This window comes from Boeremia exigua (genome assembly GCF_020726555.1).
Source record: "Boeremia exigua strain MPI-SDFR-AT-0100 chromosome Unknown C7974scaffold_3, whole genome shotgun sequence".
Taxonomy (NCBI): Eukaryota; Fungi; Ascomycota; class Dothideomycetes; order Pleosporales; family Didymellaceae; genus Boeremia; species Boeremia exigua.
In genome coordinates, this window is record NW_025763520.1 from 680,240 (window position 1) to 695,879 (window position 15,640).

A 15,640-nucleotide genomic window follows, 5' to 3' on the forward strand; every position below is an offset into this window, starting at 1 on the left:
TATGCGGTTCTCATTTCCGGGTCAGCAGGTAGCCCTGGATGGCAGCGGGTGTGAAACGGCCTTCTGGCAGTTTGTCGGCGAATTCTCGTGCCAGTCGTCTAAGAGTGGGTTCATCGAGGGTGTGAGCGACAGACTGTTCGAACAGCAGGTCCTCGGCGTCATCTCCGTCTACTTTGTCGTCTGAAGCTCGTGTGTTCAGATTCTTCGGCTTTGATAGGTTTGCTAATACCAAGTTCCTGGCCTCCAGCGTGTGGACACCGTACATTGGCAACAAGATGTCTTCGATCTGCGTGCGGATCGCCAGCGAGAACGGAATGCGTACGACAATGCAGCGTCGATGCAGCATCGAGGGAGAGTGATGAAGAATTATTCCAAGTCGGCCTCCGTGAGACCATCTTTGCTGAGCGAGATGCAGAAAATGTGGCGCTCGAAGATACCGGCCAGGGCAAAGGACAATGAGGTACTGCTTGTACCCATTAACGTCGCGAGTGTAAAAGCATTCAAAATTGTGATTTACTATTGCTATACTCATCGAATAGCACGTTTATAAAAGAGCCACCGCCGCTATCGTCTCAGACTTCACCATGGAATCTCCTCGCCATCGGGACCGAGAAATTTGCCGTGCGTCTTCTCCAACGTGGCGCTATCAATCTGTTATGACCATGTTAGTACCTGCACTGTCATTTTGGGCATGTACTCACAATCTGCAAGATACTTTTGCAGGCCTGCTCCACCGAGACAAAAAACAGGTCCGGGTCAATCCCCTTCGCCTTGAGGGCTGGGAAACTTTCAATGGCGCCGGCCGTCGCAACCGCACTGCAAAAGATTGTTAGTGCATTGAGTGCGCAATAGCAAAGAATCGTTACCTACCCTGGATGTTGCGCCCATAGGACGATGTCTTGCTGCTCAAGGGACAGCCACTTGAAGAGGAAATTACCGAAGGCTTTACTTGCGCCATAAGCTGACAATTCAAGCATATTGTTCATTGATGTCAAGCTTCCAACCACACTAGACATGTACATGAATTTAGGTTTTGTTGTTTTGTTTGATTTACGCAGCAACGGCGCAACAGCATTGTACAGCTCTAACTGGCCATACACGTTGGCGTCAACAAAAGGCTGGATGTCTGAAGGTATCTTGAACTCAGCGACCTTAGGGCTCATGTTGACACTGCCAGCATTGGCAAGAACAATATCAAGGCTATCAATATTGTGCTCAGACTTCAAGGAGGCAATGCCCTGTTTGATAGTCTCAAAGGATGCGACATTAATCTCGATAACAACAAGACGGCTGCCGGAAGCTTTTGCCAGCGCTTGAAGTGGTTCTGCAGATGCAGCACTTCGGACTGCTGCCACGACTGTGGTATTCGGCAGGTTGAGATACGTCTCAACGAAGCCTTGACCGATGCCTGCCACGAGAGGAGTCAGTATTATCGCTGTGATCGAGGAAAGCTCTGCATACCGCGGCTTGCACCTGTAATGAGAACGGTTGTGTTTGAAGACATTGTTTGAGTGATTCTGTTCAAAAGAGTTGGCAGTAATGGTGAGTATGGATCAGGTAAGTGCTCCTACGAGCGCAATACTTATATCCTACAAGCTGCCTTCCAAAGGCCATCGCATTCGTCCGAGGTTTATGAGCCACGTCAAACATTCGATACTCTCAGCCAGCAATGTAGGGACGGGCATCAGGACCGTGGAGAGAATGTGGAGTTTCGCGACCAAAAAAAGGACTAGCTCTTGCGGCTAGCGGAGTTTGGGTGAAGCTAGCGGAGTTTAGGGGACGCTAGCGGAGGTTCTCTCTACCGGCATTCTTACCTGGACATCTTGGCCATCGGGACATAGTGCGGACGAAAGTTGGAACGTCACGGAGGAAGCTCAGACTTTCAGAAGCACAAGGGGAGCCGCTAGATCGAAGACAGGCTGCTCTCGTATCGTAAGTCTACAGTACCAACGAACATGTTGATACTGGTCCGTGAAACGACATCTAAGCTCTGTGCAGTCTCGTTACGCACCAACGCTTCAAGCAATTGATACCACACGAATAGAGTGGAGAATAGGGTGAAGAGTTCACACCAACCACCTCGGCTCAATCTCCTTGACCCGACGAAATTGATAGTGAGATGTGAATGTCAACATCAAGGTTTGCGGGAGTCCTTCTTCGGTTTGAACTGATCAGTGCAACCTGAGTAAGAGCAGTCAGTTCAAAGAGCGAGAACCTATGAGACCATTTTCGGCATAGGGGTGCTGGCACTGCCCTCGCCTTGACAGAAACGCGAGGGCTTGAAGGATCCCCGAAAGGATCTGCCTGGACGGATTCATTCGAATTCCTCAATATCGGACTGACGTAGAGAAGCGTCTGCGGGCCCTGAGTCCCCAGGAAGGTTGTGAAGCCTTATTGGGTCGACAGCTTCATCGTGGCAATGAGCCATGTCCACAGTAGTTCATACACATACATGCTGCTTACCTTTGCACTTCAGCACAACACACTTGAAACAATTCTCGTCATGACCTTCTTTTCTCAACCAGCGCTGCAAATTGAGTCTTTCTCAATCAAATCTTATGCCTTCAATTTTGCTCTAGTGCTCATCATAGCGGTCGGGATAGTGGTTCAATCGCTGCAATCGCCACTTGTCCAAGTCCCCAGACCTTTCCTAGCACGTTTCGCGCGGCTATGGGAGATGTACGCTCCTTATTGACATGATGACGCCTCATATAGTATCGAGCTACATGAAAAGTACGGTATGTTTATTACGTTGATCTTTTGTCACTGTATGCTAGTGAAGAGTTTCGATCAAATGCAGACTACCCACCAGGACCAATTACTCGGCTGGCTCCAAATCGCTATAGCACTAATGACCCAGAAGCCGTCAAAGCCATCCTTGGACACAAAGATAGCATGGATTAAGCTGCGTTCTACTCAGATTCTGAGACTCCTGGCACGCCAAAGAAATCGAGCAGGCCACGCGCAACGGTTCGCGCTCGACGCTCGTGGGGTTTCGGAATATCAGCTAGCATGTAGAAGAGAAACAAGGACACCTCTACGCGCCCAGCAATACTCCGGGTGCGACAAGAGAGCCACCTTACAAGGCTGCTTGACAGCGCACATGTACACTCAGCACCCGGGACAGCGAGAAATGCATGAGCATCGATCGTGCTCTCGTGGACCAGTACGTAATAGGATGCGCCAGCTGGACTCCAGGGGTTTTGGGATGGGGTTGGACTGCTGGCTGTACCGGTTACGAGATACTGCGTGTACCAGTTGCGAGCTACTGCGCGGATCAAGAGTTTGGTTGGTCTAGTCGGTGTAGTGCGGGGAAGGCAGTTGGCGTTTTGCTCGCTTGATGTGCGCCTCTTTATATGTGTGTGACATGTGGACTACTCGTACATCCTTCGATATCCATCTGCGCTACTCCCTCGTTTTCCCCTTTCCCTTCCCCTCAGCCTTCGCCTTCCCGTTCCCCTCGGATTTCCCCCCTGGCTTCCCCTTCGCCCCCTCAGCCTTGCCATCCACAACCCCCTTCCCGCCAGACTCCCCCCCAATCTCCCTCACCTTAGTATCAAACCCGACATAAAACCTCCTCCCACGCCACTCCACCGTCGCGCCGCCCCAAAACGCAACGATCCAGATAGGCAGCGCGAAGAGCTCGCGGCCGCACCAGGCGGCCAGGAACTCGGGGAAGGATCTGCGGGCGCCGGCGCGGAGGGGCGGTTGCTGGTGTTGCTGGTGGGCGAGGAGCGGGGAGGTGTCGGCGGGGGGTTTGTTGGGGGGAGAGATGGCGGGGGAAGAGGAAGCGGGAGAAGTAGGCATAGGGAGTGGTAAGACGAAATCGGGTGTCTCGGAATCAACCTCGACCGTCTTCGCGCTGTGCAGCAGCAGATACGTAACCCAGTCCACCGCGCACCAGAGCGTACAGTGCGCGAGCCAGATGAGGGCGAACGCGGTCCACGAGGGTGCAATATACGGCCGGAACACGGGCAGCGTGGTGAGTCCGAACGCGCCGTACGCGCCGCACGCAAAGGCCTCGGTGCCGGGCTCGACGAGCGTGGCGAGCGTGACGGTGTACTTGCGCACGCGCAGCCAGCGGATGCGGCGCGCGAGGTAGGCGGCCAGGGGCGTGTGGCTGATGGGCTGGAAGCAGAAGTCGCCGAAGAGCATTTCGTGGTTGCCCCAGGGCCCGGCCGTGTCCACGTTTTCACCGGGCGGGGGGGCGTAGCCCGGCTTCTCAAACGGCTGCGGGCGCTTCCACAGGGCGTCGCCGATCAGGTGGTCTTCGCAGATGTTGTCGGAGAAGGCGTCGATGCCCGGGGCGTACACGGGGTGTCCCGCGGTGACGGCGTCGAGGTGGGCGCGGCGGAACATGGTGCTCTTGCCCATGATGCAGGGGGCGACTTTGACGGTGTTGATGGCCTGGTAGAACTTGGCGTGGGCCGAGGACATGAAGGCCTCGTCGAGGCGGGCGCCGGCGCGCTGGAGCACGCGCTGCCAGGCGGAGCTGGCGGCGGCGGATTCGCTGGACGCGGCGGCGGCGGTGGCAGCGCTGCGGTCCGCGGGCGCGCCGCCGAGCAGCTCCTTGCGCTGCTCCAGCGACAGGCTCTGCGAGTCGAGGTCCACGGTCAGCGGCGTCTGGTGCACGAACTTGAATTTCGTCTTGGGCTTGCGCGCGTCGGTGCTGTAGCCGCACAGCAGGTCGACGAAGCGCGCGCCGACGCCCGGGCCCACCCACACGTTGCAGTCCAGGATCCACACCAGGGCGCCCTTGGCCTCGCGGTAGGCGCGGCTCATGTTGCGGATCTTGGGGTTGGGGCCGAGCGCGCTGCGGTCGTTTGCGAGCAGCGGGTCCTCGTCCTCGACGGTGATGTGGACATTGGCGTGCGGGAAGTCGCGCACGAGGCGCTCGAGGATGGGGTACGCGGGGTCGTCGCGGCTCGCGACGCAGAAGACGTTGTTGATGCGGGCGGCGGGGTACGTCTGGCGCAGACTCGAGGCCAGACACTCATACAGGCGCGGGTCGAGGCCAGACACGGGTCGGATAACGGTGACGCGCGGCACGTCGGCCTCCTTCATGGCAGTAACACATGCCGCGGGCAGTGGGCGCGTCCAGTAGTAGCGGAATCTGCACAGTCAGTCGTCGTCTCGAACATGACGTAGGCGCGTACAGTTGGGTGACGCCGATGGCGCAGATGCCCCAGACGATCAGCCACCAGGTGAGGCTGACGAGGGCAGCATAGAAGCGCAGCGGGGAGACATGGCTGGTCTCGGCGCCCTGGGAGAGGTCGGGACGCATGCGCGGGGTCATGCAGGGTGTTGGCGCGGAATGGGTGCAGTGATTGACGGTGGTTGCGACTTGGCGGGTGGGTCACGTGTTGGTTGGTTATAACATTTAGCTCGCGAAGCAGATGTACAGTGTTAGAATCTTGGAGACAGAATCGTGGAGACTCGGGTGTATTGTTATAGGATATCGAGAGGTGGGCACACTACGTCTCCGGGCGTCCCGCAGATCAAGGATCAGGTCACTTGTGCAACACAAGTGACCAGGGATGCCACACTTTATTGGTGTTGTTGAGCAGGCAATGATATTGCAGTCGATTCACGCAATACTTCATGATAGTCACCGGCGCGTATGATAGTCACCGCGTATGATGGCGTAATGGTCATCGGCAAGGCTTATGCTCTTGTCCGGTTGATATGCAGACAGATATTGTACAACACCCCCTCCTACGCCTCGCTGCTAAATGCAAAGCCCAGCGGCGTCAGGATCTTGTTCTGGACGAGCCTGTTGGCCTCCTCGCCGCCACGCTCCATGGCTACCGCGCCGACAATGGCGTACAGCGACGTCATGAGCACCGACTCCTGGCCCGAGGCGTGCGGGTTGTCGGCGCGCTTCGGGGTCCACCGCGTGACCTTGTCCAGGCCGTAACGCTCGGCCAGCTGGGCCAGCCGCGCCTTGTCCAGCACGGCGGCCTCGGCCTCGTTGCTCAGGCCCGCGAGCCCGTTGAGCGCGGGGTGCAGGAACGGGCGGCGGCCGAAGTGGTCGCGCTTGGGCTCACCCGCGGCGTCGCGCGGCCACGGCTTGGCCTGGGGCGAGCTGATCAGCGCCTGCGACGTCTGCAGCTCGACGATGCGCCGTCCTGCGTGCGTTAGCCCGTGTCGGTTGTCCTCGTCTGCTGCTACCCACCCAGGAAGGCCAGGCGGTCGTTGAACCCCCGGCGGCCGTGGTCAAAGCTCTTGTGTGTCACGGCCAGCCACTTGACCTCGTCGTCCAGCAGCTTGTCGCCGCCCGGCCCCAGCAGCCGCACGTAGGCGTCGTCCAGGCGCTTGGGGTCCTCGTTGACCTTGAACACGCCGCCCTTGGCCGCGGGCCGTATCCGGAACGGCGCCTGCATGCGCGGCGGTGTCTGCTGCCACCGCGGGCGCGCGGCGGCCTCGCTGTCGTACTCGGGCGCGCGGGACGGGGGGGTGGTCGAGAAGGCGCATGCGGCGGGCCGGGCGAGGGCGGGCGGTGAGGCGCGGGAGCAGCGCAGCGACGGCGCGGCCGAGGCGAGCAGGCGGCGGGTCGCCCGTGTGGATGCCATTGTGGCGTGTGTGTGTGAGGCGGATGCGCAGCAGGCGGGCGCTGCGGTGTTGGCGTTGACGACGGTGAAGTTCGAAAAGTTGCCCGACTCCCGCTTGCCCGATCCCGCCTAGCCCCGTCGCGCCCTTCCCCAGCTTTCGCGACGCGCCTCGACTGCGCTATTCTCGCATTGCTGTTGGATATGGCCGATATTCCTAGTCGCAGGCCGCTGCGGGACCTGCTGGCCGACCAGCTGCCCAAGGACGTGCCATTCGCCTTCTATCACTACTCGACGCCGCCGACCAAGTCGCCCGCCCTCTTCTCCGCGCCGCCGCACCTCAAAGCCGAACGGACCTCCTGCGAGTCGCACTTCCTCGCCGCCACAATCACGCCCGCGCCGGACGATGCCGCCGCGCCGCTCCCCGAGGAGCTGCTCATCCTCGCCATCGAAGTCCTGGTCTACACCACCCGCCGCCTCACCACCATCTTCGTGTCCAAGGCCGACTCGACCGGCTACCTCGCCGAGCTGCAGCTGCCGCGCGCCGGCGGCTCGCCCCTAAAGGCCATCTGCGGCACCTTTGTCGCCTGGCTGGCCCGCGAACGCCAGCGCGAGGGCAAGAAGCTGGTCATCTCGCTCTTCGCCCGCGCCCAGGACCAGTACCTGTTCCCCGCCAGTATCGACAACAAGAACAAGCACGTGCTCGACGACCGCGGCCTGGTCAAGTGGTGGTGCAACGTCCTGGACCCGATAGTCTCCTCCTACCCGGCCGAATCCCGTAAATCGTTCCACGACCGCTTGCGCGACAGTGAGACCGCCGCCACCACCACCGCCCCGACTGCCCACGGCTACCTCCTCATCCCCGGCTACGACTCCCATGCCACCCTGCGCTGCGTCCCGCGCACCCCCGACTCGCCCCCCCGCTGGTCCGCAGCCCACCCGCTCCTCGCCCTCGCCCCGCACCCCGCCGCCCCGCCGCGCTGCCTGGTCCCGCACTTCCCCGACGACCCCAAAGCGCGCTTCCTGGACGAGCTGGACGAGGAGCTGCCGGGCGGCGACGCGGGCGGCACGCCGTCGCGCAGCACGGGCGCCTGGCGGAGCGTCAAGACGCTGGAGCAGTTCTGGGAGCTCATGGCGTTCCGGCAGGAGTGTTCGTCGGGGCGCATCGTGGGCTTTGTGTGGGTTGTCATCACGCCGGGGGCGGACATCAGCGGCCTGGAGGAGCAGGAGCAACTGGAAACAGAGGGCGGGATGCAGCTCGACGCCTCCCAGTCCACCCAGCCGAGCCAGATCTCGCCCTCCCAGGGCTCCCTCGACTCCCGCCCCTCCCCACGCAAACCCAAGAAGCGCACCCACCGCACAAAATCCCGCCCCCGCACAGGCCCCATCCCGCTCCTCCTCCCGCGCATCAAGACCGCCAACCCCCCGCCGTCTACACACCACGCAGCCGCAAAGCCGCCGCCCAACAGAGACACCCTGCTCTTCACCCCGTCCCACTACCGCCGCGCCACAGACGTGCTGCTGCACTCCTCGTTCGCCACGCGCGGCGCCGCCGCCCGGAGCACCGCCGCCTTCAAGCGGGAGGTTGGTGTGTTGGGTGGGGGTGGGCGGTGGGGGTGGGTTGTCGTTGGGCGGCGGGATACGCGTGGGGAAGGAGGGGCGGGGGAGAGGGAGGTCACTGTGCTTAGTGGACGTGTGGAGAAGAGGGATGGTGAGACGGTGTTGGGGGATGCGCTGGTTAGGAAGAAAGTTAAGACTGAGCACGCTGCGGGGGAGGGTAAAGGTAAGGGTACAGGGGAGGGTAAGGGCGTGCAGGTGTTGGGTGCCGGGCTGGTGCGGCGGAAGCCCAAGCCCTGAGACGCTGGCCTTGAGGAGGGCGGGGTGTTTGCTTTGCCTTGAGCTTTTTGGGCTTATTTCACACCTGGATAATGACGGGTTGGGTTAATGAGGGATGTAATGAGGGCACGAGGATATGATGGAGATACAACGCGCATACGATGAAGACACGCGCACACGATGACACAACGCGCATACGATAGATATCACGCGCATACGATCAAGATACCATGACCAAGCGGCGGCATTACACACTATCGACTAAGAATTATACTTTAATTACCTTCACCCCTCCTCCTCTCCTCTCTCTCCACTGCAGTACACCGTACCACACCGCACCACACCGCACCAGAAAACAACAACTCCAGCATACAAATACACCCAGAACCCACGGAAATGCACTAAACGCCCTCGATGCAGATAGACCTTACACACACACTCTCTCTCTCTCCCTAGTCCTCTCTCTCCCTAGTCCTCTCTCTCCCTAGTCCTCTCTCTCCCTAGTCCTCTCTCTCCCTAGTCCTCTCTCACCACCACTCCTCTTTCATACACGCACACGCACTACCGCAGAAACCCCTCCTCATCATACCAACTCCCCGGCGTCCTGACCCCCGGGCTCGCCCCTGCGTTCACCCCGGCATTAACATTCGGCGCCCCGCGCCCGAGTACACTGCGTTTCCTGTCGCTCCTCGCTGCACTACCGAACGCTGCACTACCGCTGTCCCGCTGCTTTTTGCCGCCCAGCGATGGACTCTCCTGCTCGTGGGGTGTGCAGGGGGAGTAAGGGGAGGAAGGCGGGTCGAGTGGGACGTGGAACGCGCGCTTGCGGCGCTTGGGTGTTGCGGTGGTGGAGTTGGGTTTTGAGGCTTCGTTGCAGCTGGTGTTGGAGGCTGATTTCAAGGCTGGTTTGCAGCTGGAGATGGGGTTCGAGGCGCGGTTTGGCGTGGTGCCGGAGGTATCGTAGGACGTGTTGGGGGTGTGTGAGGAGGAAGTATTAGACGGGTGTGAGGAGGATTTCTTGGACGCGCTGTGCTGGTCAGAGCGGACGTCCGGCGGCGGCGTCGAACTGGCCCAGAACGCGTCGCTCTCGTCCCAGATGGAGCTCAGACTCGCTTCTGCGCCGCCGCTGGCGTCGCTGGGGGATGTGCTTTGTAGTCCGTTGGCTGAGAGTCCGTTCGCTGGTGGTCCAGCAACACCCCGGCCACCTACAGCAACGCCCCGGCCACCTACAGTGACCCCCCGGCCACCGCCCAGCGCCGCAGCGGCGCGTGGCGTGTACTGCTCGTCGAGATCGAGGATCGCGGCATCCGACGCGTCCGAGTCCCACTCCAGCACGCTCCCGACCAGGCGCCGCACTTCGTCGTCGTCGAGGTGGGTATCTTCGTAGGCGAGGAGTTCGTCGACTTCGGTTGCATCTACGCCGTTTCCATCCACTCCAGTCAATCCATTCACCTCATTCACCCCATTCACCCCTCCACCCCCGTCCTCACCGCCCAACAACCCCCCACCCTCCCCCCCAACTCCCTCGACCCAACTCCCCTCCACCGAAAACCGGTCCACCGAGCCCCGCTCCCCCTCTCCAAGCAACAAATACCGCCGCTCGCCCCGCCCCGCCCGCTGCCGCCGCGCATCCTCCGCATCCGAGTTCATGCGCCGCAGCGCGAGAATCGACGTGCGCACCGGCGCGGGCGCGAGATGCGGGATGGCCGAGAAGTTCAGCGACAGCGGGGGCAAGGGCTGGGGGAGGGAAGCGTGAGCGGGGCGGGGGGACGCGGGGGACGGATACAGTGGGCTTGACAGTGGGCTTGACAGTGGACTGGGCAGCGGGCGGCACGTCGGCGCGTCCGCGGTGCCCGGGGTGTAGCTGAGGCGGCGCGGGGGCGAGGCCGGGGCGAGCGCGAACGCGTCCCGGGTTAGCACCGCGGGGTTGATGGTGCGCGGGGATTCTTCCTCTGGGATCGTGGTCGCGTGGATCGGCAGCGTGTACTGCGCGTTCAGCGTGAAGCGGGGCGGCGACACGGTCTTCGGCGACACGGGGGGTGAGTCGCAGACCGGTGTGCTGCGCTCCAGGGTCGCTTTGGAGCCCACGGACGACTCTTCGGGGATCGTGGTGCATGCGGACGGGTACGCGCGCGGGGCGACGTTGGTCGGTGTCTGGAAGCCCAGGCCGGGCTGGCCGGGGTCGTATTCGTCGAGGTCGATCAGGCTGCTGGGAGACGGGGACTGGCGGGCAGACGTGCCGGTCCTGAAGGGGTACTGCTGCAGATACGGCGTCTCTGGGACAGGCAGCCCGAAGGTGTGGTCGGGAATGTGGATTACAGTGTCGTCCTCGGGCTCAATGACAGACAGTGGCAGCGGGAAGCGCGACAGGCTGAAGACAGACCCGGTGCTCAGACGGCTCTGCTCGCGCTCGGAAAGCTCTGGCAGCACCTGATCGGTGGGCGCAACCACAAACGTCTGGTCGAAGTTGACCAGCGGCAGGGAGGCTGACGTTGGCGTCAACGACGCTTTCAACGTGGTCGTGGCAAAGGGGAGCTCCGGAGCAAAGGTCGCCGACGAAGGTGGCGCGGGCGACGAGCGAGTATTACCACGCGTCGGACTGTGTTGTTGCGCCCGATTATTAGCCCGCGTTGGACTGTGTTGTTGTGCCCGAGTATGAAACCACTGCTCGTCTTCACTCATGAAAACCGGGCTGTTGTTGCGACCTCGAATCGGGTGAACGGTCGGCACAAGGGATATGCGCACGCTGTGCCCCCTGCGGTGGCCTTGACGAGCGCTAGGGCTGCCCTTCAGTGCGGAGGGTGGTCTACCGGTCGCTGTGAGCGGCGCGGGATCCCACTGAAACGGGTTGCCACAACTGCTCCGGGACGACGCGCGAGAAGTCTGGCGCTTGGGAGACTTCGTTGTCAGCCTGGGGGCTGGGCCGATCGGGCAGTCCTTCTTCGGGGAGCCTGTCGAGGTAACCAGCGTCTTGGATCTGCGCTTCGGCGTGCGCGAAGGAGTGGCGCTCGCAGAGACCACCCTGCTCACGGTCACCGACTCAGCCTTCTTGACAGACCCGACTGAGCCCAATGTGTGCTCCGAGCCGAGGGTGTGGTTGCTCGATTCAGTGGGCAGGGCTGTAGAGTTCTCGTAAAACTCTCGCCGTGCTTCTGGCGACGCTGTCGCGATTTCTGCCGCGCTGCTCTTCATCGAGCCGTGCAGGCTGTACATACTCTCCCGGGCTTCAAGCAAGGGGTTCATCCTATCCGGAGCATTGTTCCTGCGCTCCCGCTTGGTGATCTTAGGGGTTCGCGCATGAGATGACTGAGACGACTGAGGGACCGGGCTTGGCCGCGGATTCAAAATAGAGCTGTCGATCGAGCCCACGCTGGAGATGGACGTTCTGGATGGGACGTGGCGAAGCTCGCACTTCTTCTGGGCCTCGTCCTTGATGCGGGCGATGTCGAAGGGCAAGGGTGGCAAAATGACATCTGGCGCCTTCCCAGACGCCTGGCTGTGGAGACTTGTGGACCGTTGTCGGATGTGCACACGCTCAGTCTCGAGGGGCACTTCAGTAACCGACTTAGCTCGCTGTGGTCGTTTGGAAATCTCCAGTGTTGCGTACTCGGCCACGTCATCATGCTGGTTACGGAACGCCGGGTGGTATCGCAACAACGACTGGCAGGAAGATGGCTCGCTTCCATACTCCATCAGCAGCGCTAGCGGTGGTCGTGACTGTCCCTTGCCGAGGATTGGTACCAGAGATGATGGCTTAGGGTCTTCCAACACAGCAGACAGCCTGTTGGCTTTCAGCTTCTTCATCTTCAGACTGTGGCCAGATGATTTGCGCTGATGGAACGGCCACGACAGACTGCTCGTTCTCTTGTTCGGCACTATCGGCATGTGCGGCACATAGTGGTCGGGTGCGTTTGATCCAGTAGAGGGCGCAGCTGAACCGATCGTCTCCACTGATGGCAACGCCCCCCATCCCGACTTTGAGTTGAACGGAAGGATGGTATTCCGCCTAAGTACAGCGCGCGGTCTTGTCACTTCATGAGTCTTGGCCTCCTTTTGCGCTTGAGTGATGGTCATGCCCCGCTCGTCGATTTCAGCAAGTATCTGCTTGTGCCTGCGCACTGCACGGATGAGAAGCAGCACAAGCGCGGCGAGCAGACCGAGAATGACTACCCCAACAGCACTCACAATGGCGATAATCGCAGTGCTGCTCAAAGAGCCGCTTGGCTCGGCGCGTGATCTTACGTTTGCCATTGCTCCAGTGGTCGCTCTTCCTTGATTCCAATGTAGGACCTGATTTCGGTGCTTCTTGATTGGTCGCTCGTATTCCTTTGAAGCACCGTATGCTGTGTATTCTGCTGTTGATTAGTATCCTCCTCTTTCAATCCCTAATCCGCCGGTGAAGAAAGCCAACGACCAGCGCAACGAAACCGCGGAAGCAATCCCAAAAGAGTCCAAACACTGGGTCATCCACGGGTAAACATACATTCTGATGTATTTTGGCGTTCTTCGTCCGTCGTCTGGGTAAAGATGGTGGAATGTGAGGCAAAAATGGGGAGCACAACAATAGGCGATAGCGCCGAGAGAGGGAGGAGTATGGAATGCATGATTTGGCCTGGCCGCACATCACGCGACAAGACGCTTACTGCTATAGCTTATGCATAGATATACTGATACCTTCCGCTGGGACACCTGCATGTTCCCGCAGCTGTCAGGCGCCGCGTGGTGGTCAAGCAGCACGTTTGACCGCCCTTTCTCCGAACGGCTGCCGTTTGCTTACTTATTCTCTCCTCGAACACTGGTGAGCATTCGATACTTCTCCTCGCAAAAGGCGGTAGAGGACAGAGCGAGCTGCGTCAGTGCAACGGGTTGCTGCGAAATCGTCGCGGTGCGAAGGACGTCGTCAAGGGAGGATGAGACTCGACTTTCATAGCCGACCCGTCCCATCAATGTTTCGAACACCGGGTACCTCCAGCACCAGAACAGACATCCTGCATGCGTGTACCAGGTACCTGGCAATCGACGACTGGCGGGTCATCGTGGTGTTGAGACATAACTAGACGTGCAGTTCCCCTCACCCGGCTTGCCGGTACTGGGTGCATTAAGAGTGGCTGAGACATCGTCAGAGTCAGTCTCCAGCTCGCTTTGGACACGTCTGAGGTATAGTCGTGAGGTTGCGGGATGGCAACGGTGGCGTTGAGACGGTGGTCAACGCTGGACGCGGTCGTGTCTAGTTCGCGCTTGCTTAGTCAGCGTATTCATAGCGTGAAGGCAGTGATCTGGGGATGAATGATTGACGAGGGAGTCAGGTATTAAAAGGAGGATTACAAAATGTAGGTGCAAGTCCGCGTCGAGATGTCAGATATAAAGGACAAGTTCATTCTCACAAACATGAATCTATCTACCCTTTCTTCCAAAACAACACCTTCTGCTTAGCGCCACTCTTCGGCGGCCCATCGAAGCTCGGGGCGGACTCGATATCCATCTGTTCAAGCTTCGACGCCTGATTGCGTGCCAAGTCCCTCTTCAACCTCCTCTCATCCGACTTCCTCAACCAGCTGATATACAAGCAGTACAACGCAGCAAGACATCCCAAGCCGCCAATAACGCCGCCAAGCACAGCTCCAATCAGACCTTGGCTCTGCCATGCGCTCTGCTTCGGCCGTTCGTACGCCGCAGGGGTGGTCTTGGGGCAGAAGGTCACGGGCATGACCATGTTGTTTTTCTGAACGGCCGGCGCAAGGAAGAAGTTGCTGGAGTCATAGTCGGCCATGAGGTAGACTTGGCCGAGGAATGCGGAGCCGAGGAGGAACGGAGCGTTGCTGGTCTCTTCGCGGTCCTGAATGGGTGTGATATCCGAGTAGTTTCTGAGGACTTCCGGGGGAAAGGTGACGGTGAAACCGTCCTCGAGGATGATCGACAAGGTTGCGTTCAAGGATGAGGCGGCCTTCAGCGAGTTGTCGCCCCAGTGGTTATCTTTTTGGCCCGTAACGGCTTTGATGAAGTTTTGTGTGATCTGGTATGGCAGGGACAGCGGGAACTGCTCGGTAGTGATCTCCGCCTCAAAAGTCTGTGGTGTCGACTTCATATCGGGGAAGTCTTTAGGGTCGAAGAGGGACTGGTTTGCTCCGCCCGCAGTCTGTGTGAGTACAATGTCTTTGATGCGTACACTCATAGCGTTGACGTTGTTGAGGTTCATAGGGTACTGATGAGGTTCTCCAGTGAAGCGACCAGAGTCGTAGCCTCCGAAGACATTGCTCCCATTGACCTTGCCACCAGCGCGGTCGAAGCCTTGGCCAATGTAGAGCGAGTAGGTCTTGCCTGCAATCGTCTCTTGACCAGCCAGATCCTGTAGAAGTGTTGATGATGGTCCCATTCCTACTCTTCCAGGTATAATGTCTCCTCCTGTCGCAGCTTCGATTGTCGAGTTCGGTACAAGCGTTTGCGAGGCCCCATCTGTCTCGTAAAAGTGTGTGTACAGTCGTAGCACGTCCTGACCAAAGTAACCTTTGAGTGTGTTGTTGACATCTGCATCTAGTGACTTGAAGTCCTGATATTCGACAAACCTAGCAATGTTAGTACAGCAGACCATACATGGACAGGTAATCAACTCACGTTGTAGACCTATTACTATCATAGAAGCCTCCTGTAGAAGCTGTGCAATTTGCGAGTTTGCTGTTCTCGCAGTACTTGAGTGCTCCAAAGGACATGTGGTTCTGCGACAGCGACGGCCACAAGCTGTGATTTTGCGCTGGCGCGGTGCCGACGCCAATAAAAGACCCATATTGAAAAGCTGTAGATTCATGAACAACACGCTTGTGGATGTCGACATAGATCGGTTTAATCGAGCAGTTGAACGCAACCGTAGACTGAGCAAACAGCACAGTTGCAGAAAGGATGGAAGCTATAGACGGCATGATGAAGGTAAGAACGAGCACGCTTGAGTCCAGCAAGCTATGCTTCAATGCAGATGGAAGCTCAGGGTACTGCACCGGGGACTGGCTAAGAGACAACGAGAATGAGCGCTCAAACGTCACGCATGCAGTCGAGGCGCCGCGGTGTCTTTGTAGGCCTGCTCCCCACGTATCGAGACACAGTAAGATGAGCTTGCATTGGGCGAACCACTCACAGACCGCCCGGAAGCCCGGCTTATCCTCAGACTTCTGTTCATAGAACACGTCCACATCTCTGGGCGCGATGGGGCCGGAGCCAGGGAGCAGAGCGCCTGCTGACGCCTCTGCGGAGCGTACCGCATGTCC

The 15,640-nt window shown here is 59.4% G+C and overlaps 7 protein-coding genes across 7 annotated transcripts; 1 reads left to right on the forward strand and 6 right to left on the reverse strand.

The window, feature by feature from the left end:
* Positions 1–10: 10 nt before the first annotated feature.
* On the reverse strand, positions 11–346 carry C7974DRAFT_409945 (uncharacterized protein; the record flags this gene model as incomplete). The annotated part of the gene is made up of 1 exon (XM_046143428.1): positions 11–346. The coding sequence occupies one exon, from the start codon at positions 344–346 to the stop codon at positions 11–13; it is 336 nt and encodes a 111-aa protein (XP_045999969.1).
* A 233-nt stretch (positions 347–579) lies between these two features.
* C7974DRAFT_409946 (uncharacterized protein) lies at positions 580–1,504 on the reverse strand (the record flags this gene model as incomplete). Its single annotated transcript, XM_046143429.1, has 4 exons — positions 580–651; positions 702–816; positions 871–1,408; positions 1,462–1,504. 4 exons carry the CDS (start codon positions 1,502–1,504, stop codon positions 580–582), a joined length of 768 nt encoding a protein of 255 aa, XP_045999970.1.
* A 1,847-nt stretch (positions 1,505–3,351) lies between these two features.
* Positions 3,352–5,440, reverse strand: C7974DRAFT_123929 (ceramide glucosyltransferase-like protein). Its single transcript, XM_046135212.1, has 2 exons — positions 5,157–5,440; positions 3,352–5,113 (listed from the first exon to the last, which is right to left on the reverse strand). Exons 1-2 carry the CDS (start codon positions 5,294–5,296, stop codon positions 3,406–3,408), a joined length of 1,848 nt encoding a protein of 615 aa, XP_045999971.1. The 5' UTR covers positions 5,297–5,440; the 3' UTR covers positions 3,352–3,405.
* Positions 5,441–5,450: 10 nt separating this feature from the next.
* C7974DRAFT_421594 (ribonuclease-III-like-domain-containing protein) lies at positions 5,451–6,614 on the reverse strand. The gene is made up of 2 exons (XM_046144297.1): positions 6,176–6,614; positions 5,451–6,128 (listed from the first exon to the last, which is right to left on the reverse strand). The coding sequence occupies exons 1-2, from the start codon at positions 6,570–6,572 to the stop codon at positions 5,716–5,718; spliced, it is 810 nt and encodes a 269-aa protein (XP_045999972.1). The 5' UTR covers positions 6,573–6,614; the 3' UTR covers positions 5,451–5,715.
* Positions 6,615–6,733: 119 nt separating this feature from the next.
* C7974DRAFT_461307 (histone acetylation protein-domain-containing protein) lies at positions 6,734–8,691 on the forward strand. Its single transcript, XM_046146165.1, has one exon. It carries the CDS (start codon positions 6,753–6,755, stop codon positions 8,403–8,405), a length of 1,653 nt encoding a protein of 550 aa, XP_045999973.1. The 5' UTR covers positions 6,734–6,752; the 3' UTR covers positions 8,406–8,691.
* C7974DRAFT_353091 (uncharacterized protein) lies at positions 8,692–13,042 on the reverse strand. The gene is made up of 5 exons (XM_046139528.1): positions 11,600–13,042; positions 9,920–11,557; positions 9,611–9,799; positions 9,409–9,547; positions 8,692–9,261 (listed from the first exon to the last, which is right to left on the reverse strand). The coding sequence occupies exons 1-5, from the start codon at positions 12,633–12,635 to the stop codon at positions 8,946–8,948; spliced, it is 3,318 nt and encodes a 1,105-aa protein (XP_045999974.1). The 5' UTR covers positions 12,636–13,042; the 3' UTR covers positions 8,692–8,945.
* A 702-nt stretch (positions 13,043–13,744) lies between these two features.
* Positions 13,745–15,512, reverse strand: C7974DRAFT_353093 (aspartic peptidase domain-containing protein). Its single transcript, XM_046139529.1, has 2 exons — positions 14,997–15,512; positions 13,745–14,947 (listed from the first exon to the last, which is right to left on the reverse strand). The coding sequence occupies exons 1-2, from the start codon at positions 15,296–15,298 to the stop codon at positions 13,783–13,785; spliced, it is 1,467 nt and encodes a 488-aa protein (XP_045999975.1). The 5' UTR covers positions 15,299–15,512; the 3' UTR covers positions 13,745–13,782.
* Between the last annotated feature and the right edge of the window lie 128 nt (positions 15,513–15,640).

What these genes read in the sequence shown, in the direction of transcription:
- C7974DRAFT_123929 (XM_046135212.1), bottom strand. Translation starts at nt 5,296, where the DNA reads ATGACCCCGCGCATGCGTCCCGACCTCTCCCAGGGCGCCGAGACCAGC. An exon ending in GCCATCGGCGTCACCCAACT is followed by an intron (nt 5,114 to 5,156) that starts GTACGCGCCTAC and finishes CTGACTGTGCAG; the next exon opens with ATTCCGCTACTACTGGACGC.
- C7974DRAFT_421594 (XM_046144297.1), bottom strand. Translation starts at nt 6,572, where the DNA reads ATGGCATCCACACGGGCGACCCGCCGCCTGCTCGCCTCGGCCGCGCCG. An exon ending in CGACCGCCTGGCCTTCCTGG is followed by an intron (nt 6,129 to 6,175) that starts GTGGGTAGCAGC and finishes TAACGCACGCAG; the next exon opens with GACGGCGCATCGTCGAGCTG.
- C7974DRAFT_461307 (XM_046146165.1), top strand. Translation starts at nt 6,753, where the DNA reads ATGGCCGATATTCCTAGTCGCAGGCCGCTGCGGGACCTGCTGGCCGAC.
- C7974DRAFT_353091 (XM_046139528.1), bottom strand. Translation starts at nt 12,635, where the DNA reads ATGGCAAACGTAAGATCACGCGCCGAGCCAAGCGGCTCTTTGAGCAGC. An exon ending in CCGGTTTTCGGTGGAGGGGA is followed by an intron (nt 9,800 to 9,919) that starts GTTGGGTCGAGG and finishes GAAACGGCGTAG; the next exon opens with ATGCAACCGAAGTCGACGAA. An exon ending in TGGCCGGGGGGTCACTGTAG is followed by an intron (nt 9,548 to 9,610) that starts GTGGCCGGGGCG and finishes ACGGACTCTCAG; the next exon opens with CCAACGGACTACAAAGCACA.
- C7974DRAFT_353093 (XM_046139529.1), bottom strand. Translation starts at nt 15,298, where the DNA reads ATGCCGTCTATAGCTTCCATCCTTTCTGCAACTGTGCTGTTTGCTCAG. An exon ending in GATAGTAATAGGTCTACAAC is followed by an intron (nt 14,948 to 14,996) that starts GTGAGTTGATTA and finishes TAACATTGCTAG; the next exon opens with GTTTGTCGAATATCAGGACT.